General features: G+C 44.7%; 1 protein-coding gene across 8 annotated transcripts in view; it reads right to left on the reverse strand.

Moving 5' to 3' along the window:
• Positions 1-21,390, reverse strand: part of BCL11A (BCL11 transcription factor A) — a 103,830-nt gene extending 82,440 nt beyond the window's left edge. For 2 of the 8 annotated variants that reach the window (XM_066267184.1, XM_066267182.1), the window contains exons 1-2: positions 18,281-18,730; positions 10,946-11,275 (exon numbers count right to left, since the gene is read on the reverse strand). In XM_066267184.1, coding sequence (XP_066123281.1) covers positions 10,946-11,275; positions 18,281-18,335 — 385 coding nt within the window. In that variant the 5' untranslated portion in view covers positions 18,336-18,730. Of the gene's footprint in view, positions 1-10,945; positions 11,276-15,785; positions 15,911-15,944; positions 15,993-18,280; positions 18,732-18,920; positions 19,001-19,301 lie in introns of those variants that run through there. The other 6 variants (XM_066267190.1, XM_066267183.1, XM_066267185.1 and 3 more) reach the window with 6 other exon arrangements.
• Between the last annotated feature and the right edge of the window lie 219 nt (positions 21,391-21,609).

Raw genomic sequence — 21,609 nt, forward strand, 5'->3', positions numbered from 1 at the left:
AATTTTACAGTCTTCTCCCCAAATGAGGATTTCCAGCCAACACTTCCACAAACTGTACTTAACGTTAAAAGAAAACGGATAAAACATATGTAATTACTCAAGGTTAGACTTCTAATTCCTCAATTCACTAAAGGAAACTTGGCAAGAAGATGCATCATTTTGCTCCTTTCTACTGGGGCATCCCGAGGAGGAGAGCCACTGAGGCAGCTAATACACAAAACATGATCAAAAGTGATTAACAACAGCTTCATATGCAAATTGCATTAATGAAGGAGTGCAAAGTCATCATGTAAATTAAATATGTCAAATCTCTTGGTGAACTTTCAATCTTGAGAAGAAAAAACACTGCTTTAATTTTTTTACATCATCAATTTTGCAAGATTGAAAATCTAAGAATCTTGGTGCTATAAACAATTTTCACCTTTTTTTTCTCCTTCAGCAGGCTGACAGGCCAGCCTGATGTGCACCGAACGTACATGTTAATAGGCCAATCAAAAATGCAAAACAATTCGCAATTACTGGAAGGACCTAATGGTCATTAGAATTTACAACTAGGTAATGAACTGAAGTCTGCCCACACCATGCATATTCATAAAGCAATTTAGCCTTTGAAGATTAAAGAAGTGCTTAAAATTCAAATGAGCTTTAGCAAATTATCAGTAAGATTCATCCAAAAAGCAAAGGGTTTTTCTTCCTATGATTTCCTCATTTTTTTAATGCAAAATTGTTATATCTTCCAGACTGAGCTTAAACTAAACATTGAGCTTCTAGTGAAGCCGAAGGGGCTAGAGACAAACAGAGACAGCAAACATCGCTACGGACTTTGTTCATAAAACTAAGCCCTTAAGAACCAAACCTATCTCTAAACATGATAATTTATCAAAAACAGCCCAGAGTTGCTCATAGGCAATACTGCACAGTCCTCCAACAAGACAGATTAACACGAGTCCCACCACCCTCCCAAAAAGACTGTTCCCCCCTCAAGTTGAGTCTCCTGTGTAAACATCCACTATGGTATAAAAAACAGCTTTTTCATCAGCTTGGAGTGGCATTCATTTTAGAAGTTGCTGCTTCCAAAGGGAAAAGAGCAAGAAAGGAGAGATGAGGCCGAGGAACAAGATCTGGTTTGCTTCTGAAGAGTGAAAATCCTGTTGTTGGGTCTTTTTATCTTCCTGGGGTTACCCCCCTCCATCCCACCCTGGCAGCCTTTAAAATCCAAGAGGGACCCGTCATTGCAGACGTCAGCTGACATTCAGAAAGTTGTGGTGTCCACCCACCCCAGTTATTAGAGAGTGTCGTGGGAATTTGAATTTTCATGCTTCCCAATTATCAGTCTGGAGAAGAATCTAACTCACCCCTTACTAACCCTATGACATTTAAGAATTTCTCGTGAAAGACTTCCCAGTGAAGGCCTCCTCTTCCCCCATCCCAAACACCCAACACAGGTAAAAGCACCGAAGTATATGTAAGTCCTATCTCTGCAAGTGTACAAGTCAGACTGGGAACAAACAGCTTTGAAAGGACTACGTGCCCGTGCTTATTGCTCTGCTGCTGGACCCAAAGGGCTCTCTGCTTTGGTGACTGTTTTGAGCCCCTATTGAAAATATTCTAGTAACTTCTCTCTGCCACCTCTCTCCCTTCAACCTCCTCCCCCCCCCCACTTCCAGTCTAAGATGTTTTCCCAGAGTGGATCTTACCTGAAAGGTAAGTCTGTCAAGGAAATGGGAAAGAGGAGGGAAGGGGAGAAAACCCTCAGGTACTATCCCTGATTCCTTGACTCTCTTCCAGGAGAGGAATCTCAGGCTCTGCTCAGAAACAGGCCCCATTTTAACATTTATTAGAAGGAAGAGGATGCAGAGCTACACATAACCCACATCCACAACCATCTGTATGAGCTACAGGTCCACGGTCCTGACCAATTCCGTTTGACACTAATGTTACTCTACATGAGTAGAGTTCAATGAGGGTTGATATGGGATGTGACAGAGTAAATCAGAATTAGATTAAAAACAAAAGTTTAGAAACCGATGCTACACTGCAGAGCAAATGGGACTTGAAGGCCAAATTTCCCCTAACTGCCTTCAAGTCATTTTCCCTATTAGAGTCTTTGCCTGTCCCCCCCCCCCCACACACACACACACACTGTCAATGCCGTGGTCACATCAGAAAGTAAGAGTGTGATACACATATGAAGGCTTGAGATGCTCCTCTTTAGATACAATACCTATATATTTAATATATAGCAATTAACTTCTGGTCAGGAGTCTGCAGGCAGCCAGCTGCCCCAAGCAGATAGCGGGGGAGGGGGCCCAGAGCTGGGACAAGCACAAAAGACAGGTCCAACAACAATGCCTGCTGTCAGCAGCTGAATTATTTTTATACAGGAATTTTTATCTCTATTGTACAAACAAGTACGTGTCTGTGCAGACTTGTTAAGCAATCCACTTGTATGTAGAATAAGATTTTTTTTTCTTTCTTGCTACCAGTCACACAGCTCCAAGATCAGAAGAAATGCATAGTCTTTGAAGCTGCTCAAATGTTTTAGTTAAAAGGACAGCAGTTGTTTTCAAAGATCCAAGAGTATCTTTATCAGAATTAAATTTTTCCTTATTGATTTTTCCCCTTAACATAACAAAAACATAACATGAGAAGGTTACGATTTATTATTAAAATTTTTCTCAGCCTTTTAAATCATTTTTCAGTAGCCAATGTTCACTTTTAAATGTAAAAGAATAATTATTTTTAATCTTGGGATGGGATGTGGAGCAGAACAGAGAAAATCATGAGATTTACATTTAACATTGGTTCATGTATTGTTTCAACTGTGAACTCTAAAGACGAGGTGGAGGCCAAAATGAGCAGTAAATGCCTTATTGTGATCTGCCCCTTAAATGTAAATAAATCATGAAACCATCTTATCCCCTGAGTGGGTCAAAGGAAATGTTTCAGATTTGTTTTTTTTTGGGGGGGGGGGGCAAAGAGAAGCTCCGTATTTAAAATGTAAAAGATCAGACATGGCACATGGTGCTCGGCTAAGGTAAGAATCTAAGTACACCTTATTTCCCTCAAAATTAACAGATGTCATTTTCTTTGCAACTTTTTTTATGTATCATTACATATCAAGAAAATGAACTGATGAATATAAATGTAAATGCCCTGATGCTTTAGCAGAAGGCTTCCTTGTGGTTTTTAGACAGTTCAAAAAGAAAATAGAAATGGGGGGGGGGGAGGACACAACAGCACCTGTGTTCTTCTCAAAAGCATCTTTGCAGGTTTCACAATAATTCCATTCTTTATTTTAATGGGAGTTTTTAATCAGTGGACTCACCTCTATCTAAAACTAAGATCAAATTGTAGGTGTAATTTGTTCATCGCCAATGCTAACAAGAATGAAGATACAAACAGAAAGTCATTGTGAGTGACCAAAGGTCCCCAGGTATCCCCTTCATCAACAAGCCTGCTCTGGGTTCCCAGTGGGAATTCCCTGGTGGGGCTGATCCAATTCTGAATAACAGGCTGCCAACCCTACCTGGAAAAGGGTGTGCAAGGCGCCTTTCTTGCCTCCTTTATAGAAAGTTTAAACCTTATCATCTCACCTTTAGTGGATATAATTTGTTGTGGAGCACTCTAAGAACCTGGTATTTTCTCTTTCTAAAGAGATCAAAAAGGAGAAAGGAGGGCAGCAGAGGGAACAGGCTCAGTCCTTGTGCTCGACACAGTAGCTCAGAGCAACAACCTGTTCAGGTGAAGCTTCCAGCGGCATTGCATCAGATCCGCTCCGATCAGTCTCTAGGGGGAACCCAGAGATGAAACACTCCGGTTCCCTGTCTGCAAACTTCTCATTTGCCAGTTCTTGGCAGCTTATTTTTCCAAGAGTTTTGTTTCAGGAAACGTGTGTATTTTTCTTTGTACGTTTTGTGGATTTGCCACAACTGCTTCTGACAGCTGTTGATTCTGTTAAATGAACACATTATAAAAATCCTCTTTAAAACCTCAAGCAACAGTGGACTCAAAATAATGGTAAAGTATCTTAATGGAATTCCAGTTGAGAGTTGGTTAAAAAAGAAATACAAATGAAGGTACAGAGGTCCTTCAAGTCAGCACTAGATTTAAACTGAATGTGTGTGCGTGTGCGTGTGTGTATTTAATGGAGTAAGAGGGGTGTTGCAAATCACCACAAATATTTACACTGTACACCCTTTGTTCAAATCGCATACTTTTAACAGGAAAAGCTGGAACTGTGGCTATTTAAAATTTTAAATATTCAAACGCCTGTAATTAACCATATGAAACAAATTATGTCGCATTTCTCCATACCAGCACATGCAAAAAAAATTCTGGCGGTGGATTGGGAGGTGGCAGAGTTGGGGAGAGGACTCCAAGAGGAGGAAAGGATGATGTTTTCATTTCGCTATAGATCAAAGAACAAGAATGGGAACTGTGGCATATCGAGCATTTTTACATCGCTGTCTTTCACACCGGGCTATCTAAGTTTACACAATTCCCCAGACTAGCTGCATATTAAGCTGGCTGTGTACAGCTTTATTATGGTGCGGTGGTGGAAGAAGCATTAATATTCCGGCTCCACATCTGACAGGGCATTTACATGCGCCCATCTGAGCGGCACCTGAGAGCTCCTCGGAGGTGCAGTCACCGTGTGCCTATTGTAAAGGCAAATGAAGCTCACCTATTCCCTGCTGGGGTCAGAAGTGACCTACCACCCCCCCCCCCATGCCTCAAATCCTTCCCTTGCCAACCTAACTCAATGCCACTGCAGAATGACGAATGAGCTCAGAAATAGACCCCAAGTTACGAACCCGGCTAAGAACAGCAAAAGCCTTTGCTGAAATGTTTTAAAAATGCATAAGGAGTGCAGCTGGTCAGTAAAAAAGCAGGAAGACAAATTCCAGTGAACCCAGTATGGACCACGTTACATTCTAAAACTGATTAGAAATACAGCCTGATGTTTACTGGCTTCAAATTGAGTTTGGCATCAAGCATACTGGCTTTAATAATGCTGGCATTTTTTTTCTTTATTATTACTTTAAATCTGCCTCTGGTCTCTAGGAGCACATGTGGAGAGCTAAAGCATTCTTATTCGTCAGGTTACATTTCCTGGAAATTAAGTTTGTGACAGAAAATGACTCTAGTAGCAATAATATGGTTCATGCTCAAATTAATTAGGTCATTGTTGTAAAAACTACATGGCAAATTACAAAGGTAAATTTACTGATATTGGCCAGAGCTCTATACCCTGGAAGCAAAGGGGTTGAAGCAGCTGATTTACCTGGGAAGGAGGAAAGAACAGAGGAGGGAGGGCTACAATGGCCAATCTTCTATTTGTATTACAAATAAAAATACTAGTCATTCTCCATTAAATTATATAGTCTGAACATATTTTATGAACTTTATTAATGTCCTCCAAATTGACACATAAAATAAAAACATGCTTAATTTCAGACAATAGTAAAAATGGGCACAAAGTTTAAAAAAAAATTTTTTAAATCCTTGTAATAACAACACTGCTGACATAACCATGACCCAAATGAAATCTGAACAAGCAGAAAGGTACTAAAGATCCTTGGTGATTAAATCTCTTGCTAAAAAAGTGGCAAGGTGCCAGGCTGGGTCCAGCTTGATGCTAAGTGCTTTTTATTGCACAAAGCTGGTACTGCTGTCTCTAAAAACAGACTTGGGCTTGGGGTAAATTTTGTCAAATGATTTCTTTGTGCAATAAATAAAGGGAGTGAACAGACCAACCAAAGTAGATTAAATTAACATCGAATGACCCAATCTTGTTGGTTGCCATCTCCCTAGCTGTACTACTTGGGTTAAATTTCAGATTTTTCCCCCAAAGGAAAGCCAAACTTTCTTGCTTTCTCCCCGACTAATGTGGGAAGGCCACCATTCATCTATTTTCCTTTATTAAACACTTTCACTAAGAAATCATGAAATTTGAACAACGCTTTCCTGGGATTTGCATGTTTGTTACATACTCCAATTTAGTCCCCCCACATTAGTCAAACTACACTGATGCTGCACTGTGAAATCAATGATTTTCCAGGACTCTAAAATGTGCCATTAATATGCATCCAACTCACCTCCTCCCTGAGCTTAAGGTTTGCTGTCCTGACACTGCCTGCACATTTCTACACCCAGCTGCATTTTTCCAGCCCATGGGCAGCTCCACGATTAAATGCCACATTCACCAGCAGCAAGGTGTGCAAAACAGATTTCAGATCCTTTAAAGTAAAAGTCACAACTTGCAACAAAACAAGGAATGGGGCGATTTAAGAAATAACAGCACTTGATTTTTTTTTAAGCTTTCAAAGAATAAACACAGAGAATGGGAGGAAAACTTTCTCCCTCTGCTCCTGTTCTTGAAATGAATACATATTTGTGTTTCCAATAAAAGGCCATTTTTACATTAACTGTCTGTAACAGCAGGAGACAGAAAAACTAACAAAATCGCCACATCACACACAGTATGATCTTCATATCACGTGGTCCGATTCTCAAAACTATCATTTATAAAAGACAACTAGGAAAATGTACAATGCATCTTTTCTGTGTCACCGAAAGGATACTGTCTGAAGATCTTGGGATCTTTGGGATCTTCCACCTTTACGACTTTTTTTTTTTTCTTTTTAGCTTTCTGAAGTAAATTTAGCAGCCATGAGGGCCACTGTGTTTAATTAAGCTTTCAAAAGTCCTCTGACAATGCCAACAATTGTAAGACACTTCTGCGGCTCAATCATGCAATCACTGTGACAGTTCTATTTACAATTTGTCTTAGAGTTTCTCTGACATTGCACTTTGACAAAACATCCAAGCTTCCAGTTCACAACCTCTCTGTGTCTTATTTACAAATACAGCTTGTATATAGGACTCCCGGTCTCATGAACATGAGTCTTTGGGTAGCAGCCTCACAAACATAGGTTTCCCAATAAAAATCCTAGGTATTTGTTAGGAAACAATATTCATTAGTCTGTGGATTCTGAAAGTAAATAAAGTGTTAGTATATTGGGGCGTTTTGTTGTGATGGTTGTTTAGATGCCATATGAAAAATTCACTTCAGCAGTCAGTGATTTTTTATTCAGAATCACACAAATAAAGAAAAATGAAAAATAAGGAGTCATAATGGGATACTATCAGTTATAGTCTCACTCACAATTACACTGTAAAGTATACAACTTCATTCTCCAGTTCAGTCTGAGCTAGGAAGGGGCACAAAGAGAAAAGGTAAATTGATTTTCTAAATTCTGAAAAGCATATGTACGTTATACTTGATTTACCTTTAAGTAACATGCTAATGTATTTCTGTTCTGAATTAGTATTTCTCCCTTCATTAGCATGTCTGTCTTACATTTTATCCAGATAGGAGGTGTATTGTCTAGGCAAATAATTTTTAAATACCCTGATATAAATGTCTCTGTTCATGACTTTAAGGCGAAAAAAAATGTTACTTATCAATAGTAATAGACTTTACTAAATTTTATAGACCATGTCATGTTTTCTTCCATTCTCTCAAAAAACTCAGTTTATAAAATCCCAATCCTAATTTAAAGATTTCTGTGTGCAATAAGCCAAAACCTCAAATCTGATACTGTGTGATAATATTTTCTGGACTTTTCTATAAGTGAACAGCAGTTTTATACTCACTAACCTCTGATGAATATTTCCCCCATCATAAATTAGGAGTCTAGAAAATAAACCCAAACCCTTATTAAAAGCTCTGACTGCCAGTCAAAGGCTGCTGATACCTGATGGTAGATATTTGACACATAAATTGATGAACTGGGCCCCCGCACAGTGTAACCTGCTCATTTCCAGTTGAATTAACACTGTTGCAATGGTCTCAATAGATCACAGTTACACAGTATTTTGACTATTTGAATAAACTGGAAAAAGCAACCTGATCAATGTATATACATGCATGTAGATAACACGTGCACCTAGGTATAGTGCTGGACACATACCCATCTATTCATCATGTTAAAAATCACCCTTTCTAAAAAATACTCAGCTTTGAGAGGCCTGTGTACAGTCAAAATGCATATGATTTTACTGAAGATGTAAAGAACTCTACCCCTTATTCTCTTATTTGAAAGCCTCAAATTCTAAGCTTTATTTATCTCAGGGAGATCTGTCACTGTTTTATTCCTACTTCATTTCCTGCTTATAAAATGGCACAGAGCACACAGTGAGCTCAATCCAACTTACATCACTTTAATAAAGCCTTTTCTACACAGCGCACTTAAACGACTACCTTTTATGTGGTTGCCAAACATATTCTTCGAGAGATTCATCAATATATCTTTCCTAAAACAGAGTATTGCTTCTCCTTTCTTTTTGTGACACGACTCAAATATCCACTGAATGATTACCCGTATTGTTTCCTTCCTCACCGTAAAGAGAAAAGCAGACTTGGAATTGTGAAGACGAGCTTGACAGCAATGGGCTGGGAGTGAGTACAGAGCCGTCTTCCAGAAGTTCGCTTCACAGGCACCTGAGGGCCAGGGCATCTTAATTTATCTTTGCTGGTAGAATGTTAATTTCACCATAGGAAACTCTTAATTCATTACTGTGAGTTATGAGAAGTCGTGATGCTAGTTACTGACATCTCGGTTTGAGATGTGACCATGCTATTCATGTTCAGCCAATTCCAGGGCGGGAACAGGTGATTAAACACAATGAAAGGAATCAAGGCTTTGTAATTATTCGTGCATGCGAAGTTTACCTCACCTGGGTTAAAGCACTTCTGCGCCCATTGAATATCTTAGATACCTTAGACAGCTTTCCATCTCAGTGAAATTATTTCAGATTAGCCCCATAAAACATATATTGAAGTTGCCTCTTTTCTGGCTTCTCTAAGCTCTGTTATTGTCCTAGTTCTTTAAAACAAAATTATAGAACCTTTATGACAACCAGAGACTGAAGGAAAATCTTTTTTCTCTCTCTCTACATAGATTCACAACTGTAACAGCAAAAAGCCTTTACTGTCGGGCCCTCCCCCAGCTTTTAGATTCCTCCTCTTAAGTACAGAAGCACAGAATTCTCAAGCTGGTTAATCTGAGACTGAATAACCTATCTGGGACCTCAGTAAGAAGTGTGGTTTTAATTCTTGCTTGACAGACACTGTGTTTTGTCTTTTAAACGGGCAGCTCGATATGTAAATACGATGTTACATCACGCAAGTGTTACTCCATATTTGGTGATTTAGAAAGGCTTTGGATCTCTGAAGATGACAAATCCCCTTCCGCTTGCTCTTGCTTCATTAATCATGCCTTACACTTCTGTTCATTTTCCTTCCAGTCACAAGACAGCACATGGAAATGGTCATTGCCATATCCTACTGGGGGGTGGGAAGGAAGGGGGGAGGTGGAATGTTAACCTACACGTCATATAAGCTAAATGTGGTGGATTCGAGAAAAATATTTTGCAAGTGCAGCTTCCCTGGGAGCAGATTTCCATCTCACCAAGGAAAAGTAACTGAATACTACTGCAGGAAGCATTTTTTTAAAAATAAAGAAAGGAATGCCACGTTTGATTTTAATGATCAAATTCCAGAGGGGGAGAATAGAAATAATACAACATTTAATCCCCTCTGGACCACTGACCTACTATAGTTCAACTTTGTGGTCAAACTAGGTCAGAGAGACAAGTTCCCATGAATCAATTGATTATATGCTCTATCTTTCCTAAAACTGAACGAATCTCCTACCTTTGGGGGAGGGGAGGGGGAAACAGAGGAAAGGGATCCACCAACAGGCAAGCCATTTTCGTCACCACAGAATCTGCATTCACTTTGTCTTATGTGTTAAATCACTGCTGTTTCACAAAATATGTTTTAAGGGCCACAATATAGTGCTACTGTTTATCACTTAGAGTAGGGATTTAAGTCCCTCTGTTAGCTGTTAATTCTTTTTCCTTTTAGCTGCTCAGAGATCCACACATCCAGCTACTTCTCTGCTAAAATTAACCAAAGGAGAGCTGCTGAATGTATTGTATGTATTTTTCCAAGAGAATTTTTATATGGTGGCATAGCAAAAACAGTGGGTCTCTGGACTGGACATTTGTAAGGGTGACATGTGGTTGTGTAAACCACAAACAAAATCAAGATACATCTGTCAAAACCACATCAGAGACAAGAGAGAGCACAGAGAAGCATTTATCATTTAGCTGAGGAGGCAGGCTGCAGGGAGCAGCCGTTCCTGTCAAACCAACCTTTTGAAATTTCCAACATGCCCTTAAACTTTTCGAGTAAGCATGTCTGTGCGCTTCAGCAACTGCCCTCTCTACTCTGGCCTGGCCAGTCGAAAATGGCATCTTAAAGTCAAGGTCACGGTGTCATCCCACCAAGGGGCTGTGTTTAATTACAGCCCCATACGGGCTGACAGCCAATATGGATCCAAGGCTAGCCCTGAAGCTCGGTTAACTCTTTCTGCCCCCTCCAAAATGCTTGTTGGCCCAGCCCACCTCACAGACACCTTGGAACTAACTGCAGCCCTGGAGAGGCCCAACCGAGTAGTCTGACTCAAACAGGTCACTGGCCAAACTATAAATGCCTGTGAGGCCATTTTGTCTCTGACTTGTCCCCCAGGCTACAAATGGACATTGGAATCTGGGCTGGATGTAGGAAGATTCAACACTTAAATATGAGAAGGGGGAAAAAAAGAAATTCAGAATCAGCAGATCGAGAGAGAGGGTATCAGGTGTTTATATCTACTCTGCCTACATCTGACTCAGTGAAGTGAAAAATATTTATTTTTTTGTGGTCTGAACGTAAGCAAGAGGAACGATTATTTTAACATTACAGGGCTGTCAAGGACAGTCACATGGAGAAATGCAGAAAGCACTTCACCACTCCTTAGTGCTTGGCTACAGCGCCTCTGAAAATGAAAAGAAAACATGCAAACAGCTTTTCTCCTTGCTTCTCATTTACCTGCTATGTGTTCCTGTTTGGGGCAAATTCCTCTAGATGACGTTGATAAACAATCGTCATCCTCTGGCGTGACCTGGATGCCAACCTCCACGGGATTGGATGCTTTTTTCATCTCGATTGGTGAAGGGGAAGGTGGCTTATCCACAGCTTTTTCTAAGCAGAGGCTGCCATTGCATTGTTTCCGTTTGTGCTCGATAAAAATAAGAATGTCCCCCAACGGGAAGTTCATCTGGCACTGCCCACACGTGAGGAGGTCATGGTCCCCTTCTGGAGCTCCCAAAGGGCCGTGGTCTGGTTCATCATCTGTAAGAATGGCTTCAAGAGGTTCGGCTGTGATTGGAGAAACAAAAGCACAATAATTATTAGAGTGCCAGAAAGGAGAGAAAAGGGGGAAACACATTATCAACCCCATCCCACCCCACTACATTATGCAAAGTGTTTCTAGGCTTCTCCATATAATCCCCAGAAAATGTGAGCTCCTAAAATGTACAAAGCTGTGGAGGTGCTCAGCAAGAAAGCAAATTTATCAATGAGGTAAACCATCACATATTTAAAGAAATCATAGGTCTAACTTGCAAAACTCCAGAAATATACACCCATACAAAGACAGACAGACACACACACACACACACACACACACACTACTACTACTACACACTATAAATGTGTCTGATTGGTGAGTTTGGGAAGAATGTAACTATTAAATAAAGTTAAATCAAGAAACATAAAGAAAGCTTAAATAAGTGAGTTCGGGAAGAATGTAACTATTAAATAAAGTTAAATCAAGAAACATAAAGAAAGCTTAAATAACTTCCTCCCCAAATAATTTGTAAAAACATGAATTGAAACCAAGTTCCTTTTTTCCTATAGACTAAGTTGTCTATTGTGCCAAATAATAAAAGGAGAGGTGAATAAACACATACAGCCTTTCTGTGTGAATATACATACTTCTAAGTTACACAGAGACATAGCTTCATAAATTAGAAAGCTACTGCATCAGACAGAAAACGTGCCACATTTATACTGCCGTAATAAGAAAACGACTGCATTCACCTGCGAAACAGATCTAAATAATAATCAGAACACAGCATAATTCACACTGCCAAAAACCTTTCTGATCTCACTCTCAGCAATGCCACAAAATCAAAGAAATACCAAATTCACTGGCAATTCTTCTCAGACACATTAGCTAAATGGGATACTTTTGAGTACTTAAGAAAATAAGCCAATTAGTCATTTTTTTCATTCTGAAGAAAGAAAGCCTAAAATATTCTAAACATGTTTGCACTTGATGGCTCCCATCATATAAAAATCAAAATGGTCAAGCAAACGCCACATTTCAGAACGAGGCTGAGGAGTCCTTTCTTCGGACTTGAAATACTTTGCCTAATGTTGTCAAAGTTGACTAATTTTCTGAATGAGCTCTAAAACGCTTCATTATGGGGTTATTTCTGCACACATAATCACCGGCAATGGTATAACAAGGTAGATATGTCTTTCATTCTTGTTTCCTTTTTTTAACTTTGCACTAAAATATTCCAGCATCTATTTGAACAGTTCCTACCATTGTTTAACCTTCCAAAGAGGAAAAGAGAGTTGGTAAGTCTCTGCTCCTGAAACCTTATGCTTACTCTATTAGAAGGAAAAAAAAGCACAAAATACAAAAAACATTCAGGATGTTGCCAGTTAATAAAACTGAAGCAGAAAATGTACAAGTCTTAAACAGTTAATCAGTCTGACCTTCTTTAGCAAGCTGCCAATTTCACATTTAATGAACTTAAAGCCACAGAGAATCAAAAAATAGATTTTAATTTGAGTGTAGAATATTGGAACAGATTTTGATAAAGTGCAAAAATCCAGTGAACTCAGGTTAAATTTATTTCAACCCTACCCAGGCTGAATATTGAGGGGGAAGATCTGGAGTAACTCCCAGATGTGCTAGGTGAAATAATATTGAGAGAGCCCTGCCTAGCTGCACCTGTGCTCAAGTAGGACATGTCATAATTTCTAGCCTCTGGTACTCCTCCTAATTTAACATAAGGTCACCACAGGAATATGAAGGTTATATTCCTACTAGAAAAGACAGCAGGGTAAGCACTTATGTTTCTTTGCCCAACACACTGACCAAAAGATAAATACAGAATACACATGAATGCTTTTCAAATAAAAGGAGATAAACGGAAGTAGTTATGCATTATGCCTCTATGTCATTTTTCTCCTACATTTGCTTTCATTTTGACCAAGTGAGGAACTGAATATGGAAGTCATTCTCCCAGATCCTTGCTATAAGAATTAAGGATTTTAAGTACACATTAACAAATGGGGGGGGGGGGTGTTTCAGCTTTAACTACAAGTTCTCAGGCTTATAGAATGAAGAAAGATTCAGAAAAAATATTTTATTTTACCAAAGTTAATAGTACGTAGACTCAATACAGGAAAAAAAATAACAACACCATTTTTTTAAAAACTCCACTGTTAAGATTTGTTTTTTATTCCCAAGGCCTGTCACATTTCTGAAAGCGGAAACATTTAGGAGTAAGTGGAAATATTCTCCTAGGTATCAAATAGTTAAAAGTAATACAGTTCAAAACAGACTTGGTTAAAGTCTTCCAAATGTAGTGACTAAACTGATTTACAATCAAAACCAGGAAATGAAGTGGTAATTCAGAGGTTGCTGATTACACCTCCACATTTCACCTAATTAATTTTATAGGAGGCAAAGTTCTTGAAAATAACAAGATGATCAAATGTACAGATATAAAACCTGTAACCTCAACATTTTCTATGCTCTTAACGTAAATTATTGCTAATTAACAAGAATTATATCCCAATGTATGAAATACATTTAACATCGGGCTCCCTGCAAAACATTTGGCTAGTGGTGTTCAGAGAAACATCAAAACGTGTTCTTATTATTGCTGCTGTATTATTTAAAATCAGAAAAAGTGGGGCACAAAGAAAATATGAAAATATAATTCTCTTGGTGTAGACTACTGATTTGCATTGACATCTTTTCTCAGTGGCAATCAACATTTCCTTTCTGGGCATCAGATAATTTCTCTGTATTTTAATGCAAATTCCTCTTTCCCTAAAAATATTCCTAACCTCAGCCATTTTACCCCCTCCTTCAATTCAACTCCATCCTCCTTCGCCCCCACAATACCATCGTTTCTAAGCTCCGGCCTAAGCTCCGGCTACAAAGCGGGGAGTCCAGGATTGAAGTGGAAGGGAGTGGGCAAATAATCATAATAATTAGCCGCGAATTCTCTACAAGAGAAAAAAAATAGAAAATAAAATGCTTCTGCGTTCAAACAGCAAGAAGACTGAAATGCCTCAATGCCCCAGCGGCGACTGAGATCTCTTTCCTCTCTCTGCTGTGGCAAAGGAATAAATTAAACAAAAAAAAAAAATCCTTAGAAGAAATGTAGGGAAGGAGCAAGGGGAAAGAGGGCTGCTGGAGGAGGGGGAGGGGAAAAGAGATCTGCCTTCAAGTTTGCTTTCCAAGTCCTTCCCTTTGATTGTCTTAACAGGGTAAGGAAGCAAACCGAGGCTGAATTGCCGAAAGGAAAAGCAAGAAACAAAAGCGAAGGCAGGGGCGATAGGCCCGGGGCAAGGGGGCCCGGCGGGGGCGGGCTGTGCAGAAAGTGAAGTTGGGCGCCCAGACTCGGAGGCACAAAGCGAGCAGCGTGCTGGCTGCAGGCTCCAGCCGCGCTCGCTGCGAACACGTGCAGCAGCGGCCGCGGGGCAGTGGGGCCCGGGGGCCAGGGGCCGAGAGGCGGCGGGCGGCCGGGGCCCCCGACTGCCGCCTCTACGTCCATCCAGCCCGACCACCAGGAGACGAGGTTCTCCGGGCCGACCAGTGGTAAAAATGGCACATGAAGCTTTAAAATCTCATCTGGTTAACCTGGTGCTGTCTCGATATCACCGCACATACCCCAGTGCGGCTCCTGAAATTCATTTTGTGTCCACAAGCTCACACTTTACTTTGGGGGAATCTCTGCAAATGCATTTCTCCCGCAATTCCGGGCACTGCGGTGCGCAGCGCGCTGCGGTTATTCATTATTAATGACGCTGCTTGCCCGCATCATTATGATGATAACTATTACTATTGTTGTGATTTCGGGCTCCGAAGTGAGAGCTGCAGGAGGCGGGGGAGCCAGGGGTCTGGCTGCAGAGCCGCTCTGCAAGCCCGCGGTGGCCGCGACGGTCCGTGCTTTGAGTGGGGGGGAGGGGGGGTGGAAAAAGTGAACCTGGAGCCTAAGTGCAAATTTGCGGGATCCCGCCCTTTGGCCTTGCCCAGCCAGAAGCCTGAGAGCGCGCACTCCCCTTTCCTCCCTACTAAAAATGCCCGCCCCAAAAGAAAAGGAGAACTGCACCCCACTCTGCTTTCCGCGCCTGTGGGTGTCGGCGCACCGGGATGCTTCTACGTAGCCCTGGCCTGAAGCATTTTTAAAGTCGAAACGAAATGAAGAACAAAGACATAAGGGGTGATGGGGGGGTGGGAGAAAGGGAATTCTGCCTAACCGTCCGTTTCCCCAACCCCCACCCTCGCAAAGCTCTACCCTCCCTGGCAGAGAAACGCTGAGCAGGGGGTGGGGGAGGCTTTGGTACAGGTTCAAGTTCGCTGAGCTTTCTTGATCTTGTTCTGCCTCCTAGCGACCGAATGGCTTTCATTCAGCCCATGAAGTGGAGGGGGGGGGGTCCTGAATACCCGAATGGCTCCCGCCCCCTCTTCGCACCCAGTAAAAGGAGCGACCCCCAACCCACCCCCTCCAAGACAGTCCCGTAACCTAAAGCCTGCAATGGAACGGGGGTGAGGGAGAGAAGGGGGTTAACCCACCCAGCCAGGAGTATCCTGGGATGGACCCGGGATTGGGGGGTGGGGGTGCAGCCAGGACTGCAGGTCTCAGTCTGTCCTTCCAGCCCCCAAAGCATCCTTCCAAAGAAGGGCCCGGCTTTCCCGAGTCTTGCGAACACTGCCCTTCCTTCCCGCCGGTACCTGGCCGGGCTGTAACTTCACACCGCCGCGCGCCGCGTCTGCTCCGCATCCGGCGCAGCCGGGGGAGTGGGGGGCGGGGGAGAGCGGCGAGGGAGGGAAGAGCGGAGGTGGGGAAAGGGAGGGCCCCGCAACGTGCCCGGGCGGGGGAGCTTCCAAAGTATGTGACAAGTTCCAGGGCTCAGAGAAAAATTCAATTCCCTGTGCGCACGGCCACCCCTTTTAAAAAAAATACATAACTGGGTATAGGTGGTCTTTTAAAATTGCATCAAAAATTAAAATAAGGGTCATGAATGAGGAGGGGAAAGGATGTGGGCCCTCTCATGCCTTTCTTTCCCTCACTGACAAAACTTTCCTAAGTGCCCACCGCACACCTTTCCAGACACACTCTACTAGCCAGGAGACAGTCAGCCACCCACCCACCCCTTATATAGGCTCATAAGGTTCTCACACCCCCAAGACCAAGCCAGGCCCAGGATAGAGGGCAAAAACTCAAGGGTGGGGTGCGCGAAGTCCCGGGATCCAGCACTTCCAGGGCGCTGTTCAAATACACTACTCCCCTGCGGACATTCACCCACCCCCACCCTACCAACCTCTACCTGGCTGGTCAGTACTCAAGAGCCAGGGGGCTGGTGACCAGACCAAGTGGGAGGGGGGTAGGGAAAGCACGTGGTGACCTCCCCGCCGAACCGAGCTGTGGTGTGTACAAGATATGCGGGAGGTTGGGAGGATGGACAGAACGCGCTTTTTTAGTTGCTTTGCAAAATAAAAATGCTTTGCAAAGCCAAGTTTCTCCCCGGCCGCTTTCGAAGTCTCGTTGGCCGAGAGTAGGTCTGGGCATTGTGCTGGGAGTGAGAAGGGACTGTGGACTCCGCCGGCGCGGAGTCGCGGCACGGCCTGCTGCAGTGCCGGCGGGCGGGCGCCGAGAGCCGGGTGGGCGATCCCAGGCAGGGCGGGGGTGCGGCGAGGCTCGGCGAGGCCCCAGCGAGGCCCGGCCGCCGCCGCCGCCCGCTCCCAGGCTGCCGCGCTGCGCTCGGTTCTCTGTTTGTTGGCAGGAGGCTCCCGCACACGCGGTGCTTGTAAACATTCAGACACGAGATTTTTCCCAATCAAAATCCACTTCCACTTTTTTTGAAAATCTTCCAAAAAATAGTAAGAGGAGGGAGTTCCTCACTCTCTCTCCTTGCCGCTAGTGCTCTAAGTTTGTAACTAAAGGGGTTTTGGGGAAGGGGTAATCGTAATTTTTTCCTCTCTATTTAAAGAGTGTGAGATTTTTCGGGGGGGGGGGGGATAGCAAGAGGAGAGCGTTGCAGAAAACGGCCCGCGGAACGTTTGGCTTCTCGGTTTGGGGACAAGAAATTTTATATTCTCTTGCCCTATTTTATTTAATCTTTTCATCTAATTTTATTTTATTTTGCACGTCTTCTCGCCACTGCGGTTCGGCCGGGAGGGGCGGGCAGCCGCAACCCGGGCGGCGGCGGCCCGGGAGCCCTCCCTCCCTCTTCAGTTTCTCCCCGGCCCTCGCTCCTGCCTTTCGGCGGCGGCGGCGCGGGAGGGCAAGCTCGAGGAGCCGGCACAAAAGGCAGCGGGACAAACACCCACCTCGGGCCGGAACAAAAGGCGAGGCGCGGATCGCGTCTCGGTTCCTTCCCGGGCGCCCAGCTCTCCCGCCGCCGCGGCCCCTCTCCACGCCGCCGCGGCCCCGTTCCACATTCGACAGACTCCAGAGCGCCGGGGGCCCCCTCCCACAACCCCACTTTCTCACTATTGTGGAGATTACTACTTTTCTCCTAGTGCAGACTTTACCGTAAGCGCGCGGATGTCCGAGGGCCAGTTTCACCTCTTTTCAACCTGAGAATTGTTTTTTTAAGCTTGGGTTCCCTATCACCCCCCCCTCGTTTTCCTTCCTTCGAGGAGTGGAAGCAACCCCTCTTTCCCCCCAGTTCCCTCCCCTAGGTTTGCATGAGAGTAGTTCGCATCCACACATAGCATTGTTCATTATTTTGCAAAATTGGAGTGGAAATCATTGCATTCCTATTCAAAAAGCGAAATAAAGCAACGGAAAGCAGGAAAGAGGAGGAGTCAATTTTTTGTAAAATTAAATAAAATTAAAAGGTGCGTGCCGTCCCAAAAGTACATACGGCTATGGTTCGGGATGGAATGAGGTTCTTTTCCATTCCTTTAATCTCTTTTTTCCCAACTCTCGGAGGTTTTTCTTGTTTAAAAAAAAAAAAATTTTAATGCATGCACACACCCCTCTCTCCCCCTCGCTCTTGCTTTTCGTCCTGCGCGCTCTCGTGATTATTAGTAATTATTATTACTATTATTGGGTTACTTACGCGAGAATTCCCGTTTGCTTAAGTGCTGGGGTTTGCCTTGCTTGCGGCGAGACATGGTGGGCTGCGGGGCGGGTGGCGGCGGCGGCGGCGGCGGCGGGCGGACGACGGCTCGGTTCACATCGGGAGAGCCGGGTTAGAAAGGAGACTCCAGAGAAAATATCTTCATCAGTGCCTTTTGACATCCAAAATAAATTAGAAATAATACAAAGATGGCGCAGGGAAGATGAATTGTGGGAGAGCCGTCATGGCTTTTTTTTTTTTTTTTAAGAGAAAAAAAGAGAGAGAGAGAGAGGAGAGGAGAGATAGAGGGAGAGAGAGAGATGAAAAAAATGGCAAAAGCCCCCCTGAGCTGCAAGTTCAAGTGCGGACGTGACGTCCCTGCGAACTTGAACGTCAGGAGTCTGGATGGACAGAGACACACAAAACATGGGCAGGGCGAGCAGGAGAGAAGGGGAGGAGGGAAGGGGAAGCTCACACCAATGGACACACATCAGGGGCTGGACATGAAAAAGAGACCAGGACAAGCCAATGGCCAGTGCGGGGCGGGGGAGGTGCGGGGCGGGGGGCTCAGCAGACGCCAGACGCGGCCCCCGGGGGAGGGGCAGGCGGAGGGGAGGGGGCGCAGGGGCCGCGAGCTCACCAGTGGCCGCAGCTTGCACCGAAGCGGCAGCGTGGCCGCGGGAGAAGAAAGGGGCGCAGGGGTAGGGGGTGGGGGCAGCAAGACGTGCTCCCTCCGCGCCCCCCGCATGCGCACCCCAAAATGAAAGATTATTAAAAAAAAAAAAAAAAAGGGCTGGAGTGTACAGAGAGGCTGCAGCCTGGGGCCGGGGAAGCGCGGGCGGAGGGAAACCAGGTAGAGTTGCTCCCGGACACCCTCCTCCGTGCGCACACCCACTTCCCTTCACCGCCGCCGCCGCGCTAGCTCCCCGCGTGCGGACGCCGGGGGCCGAAGTGAAAGCCCTGAGCCCGAGACTACGCTCAGGAAACTTTACCCAAGGAGAAAATAGCAAAGAAAAATCACCCGAAGTTGAGAGCTGAGCCTCCAAGTTACAGATACGCTGCGGGCTAGGGGAGGCGGGAGGGAGCGCGCGGCTAAGCGGAATCCAGCCCAAGTTTGCAGGGTGGCAGGTCCGGAAGGGCAGCGCTGGGGCCTCCTGGAACCCCGAAGGCCTGGGGAGAGGGGGCGAGGGCGAGGGAGGAGGTGCAGGCCCCGGCCGGGAGGGCACCCCCAAGGCCGAGCTGGGAGGTACTGAGCACCCCAACAACTGATTGGGTCCGGTTGCAACCGGAGGCACCAAATCGAGGCTCCCAAGAGTCACGGAAAGAGAGGGAAGCCGAGAGATAAAGAACAAGGAGCCTAAGTCAAGGCACGCTCCGGCCCCCGGAGGGGAGCGCTGGAGCCCAGGGCGAGGGAGGCGCCGAGGCATCCACCTCTCCGAGCGACCGCGGGCCAGAGGACAAAGCACGGACAGTCCTCGGAGTTCCAATCCCTGGGAACTTGCTCCTGGCGCCGCGGGAGGTCCCGGAGCCGGGTCCCAGGGATGGACACACCCCCTCGCACTCCTGATCAACTGCAAAAGCACAGAGGAATGACAAGAAAATGTTTCTCTCGGACGGAGCACAACTATTACTGTGCTGTTACCCGAGTAGAGAAAATGCGGAATGGAGAGAACGACTGACTCGCAGGAGCTGCGAGGAGGCCATGGTGGTGGGGTGACCGCCCCAAGTCAGCGCCACGCTCCTCACGCTACCCCGGCCAAGGCTGGAGCCCGCAGCCCTCCCCCACCGCCCGGCCTTTCTGCCGACGTTCCCTGGAAATTAGGGAAGACCTGTTGGAAATAAACCCCTGTCTCTTTAATGTACACACGCGCGCACGCGCGCGCGCCTACACACACACACACACACACACACACACACACGCTGCCGCTGTCAAAAAGCGGGCTTCACTCTGGCGTGGGATACTTTCAGTTTTACGTAAAATGTACAGCAACAGCACCCCCTACGATTGGAAAGTTTATTCGGAAACGTGCCTACCAAGTCCCCCGGCGTCTCCCGCCTCCCAGCCTCCCTGCCGGCCTGCGCCACCCTGTAGCCGCTGCTGCGGAGACCACGCTGCAATCGCAAATCCGGAAGGACGGGGCGGCGAGGGAAAGGGACTCAAGTCCCAGGGAGGCGCGGAGCGTGCTGGGTGGAGGCGGGTTGCCGCGGCCCACGAGACTCCGAGCTGCAGGTGGACGTGTGTGAGTGGACGTGTGCAGAGCGAAGAGCCTCCTTCATCTCCTCCAAGCGGTTCCACAACCCCTCGTGGCTTCTCTACCCCCTCAGCCTAAAGGGACGTTGTTTTCGTAAATTCGCCCACCCGGCGGGGGCTTTTATTGTTTTAAGCAAGAGTCCGGGTTTGCACGGGCGCACCCACCTCCCAGCCCTGCCGGCAAGCGGGTGTTTATTCCTGTGTTGTTTTGGTAAAGTTTCAAACCTATTAGAAAATGACTGGTTTGTCTAGCTCGAAGCTTTGGGTTCTTCTAAGAAAGAAAAAGAGGTTTTGATGCTCAACATTAAGAGAGATGTAGAATGGGCTGCATTTTTGCAAATGTGGTTTATTGTTTCCCTCGAATTTTTTTTTTGGGGGGGGGTTCAAATCCTGTTTAAGAAGCAGGAAGATTCACTTTCAGTAAAGCTCTGTAGCATGTACATTACACCATTTCTCCTTTTTCATGAGTTCTTCAGAGTAGGTCAGCATCTCTCTTCCACTACTATTTTTTGTCGTGTTTAAACTAGCTTTAGAGCAACCAAAAGAATGTCCTTGCTGGAGGTTGGAAGGGAGAAATAGGGCAAGAATAGTTGGGAGGAAGGTGAGGAGAGGGAAAAAGAAAATGCAACTGCGAGGCCTTTGAAAAACAAATAACCCCTTCAGGTAACAATAGTGAGTCAGATTCTTTCGGAACCAAGCTTTTCAGATTTAAATATTTTCCCCATCCAACCATAAATGTTCATATAGAGAAGGTCTATAAATGGGCAAATGTGTGTTGTGGAAATATATATGTATGACATATAATGGTGTGTATAGAGCTTTTCAGGGTTAGCTGTAGTGTAAAAAGTAATGACTTTATTACCTTTGAAAGGTTCTGTGGTTCACATTTAACAGTGTTCTGAATTACAATTCATTACACATTTGTGTTCTCTCTAAAACCGGGACCCTATCAGGGACGCTAACTGTGGTTATTTCCAATAAATAACTAGCAACGTTTTATTGATTTTCCTTTTTTTAAAAAAATAGGATATTAAGCACTTAGTTACAAGTAGGTCTGCTATGTTATTGCACTTGTTTC

The sequence above is a fragment of the Saccopteryx bilineata genome, chromosome 3, assembly GCF_036850765.1.
Source record: "Saccopteryx bilineata isolate mSacBil1 chromosome 3, mSacBil1_pri_phased_curated, whole genome shotgun sequence".
NCBI lineage: Eukaryota > Metazoa > Chordata > Mammalia > Chiroptera > Emballonuridae > Saccopteryx > Saccopteryx bilineata.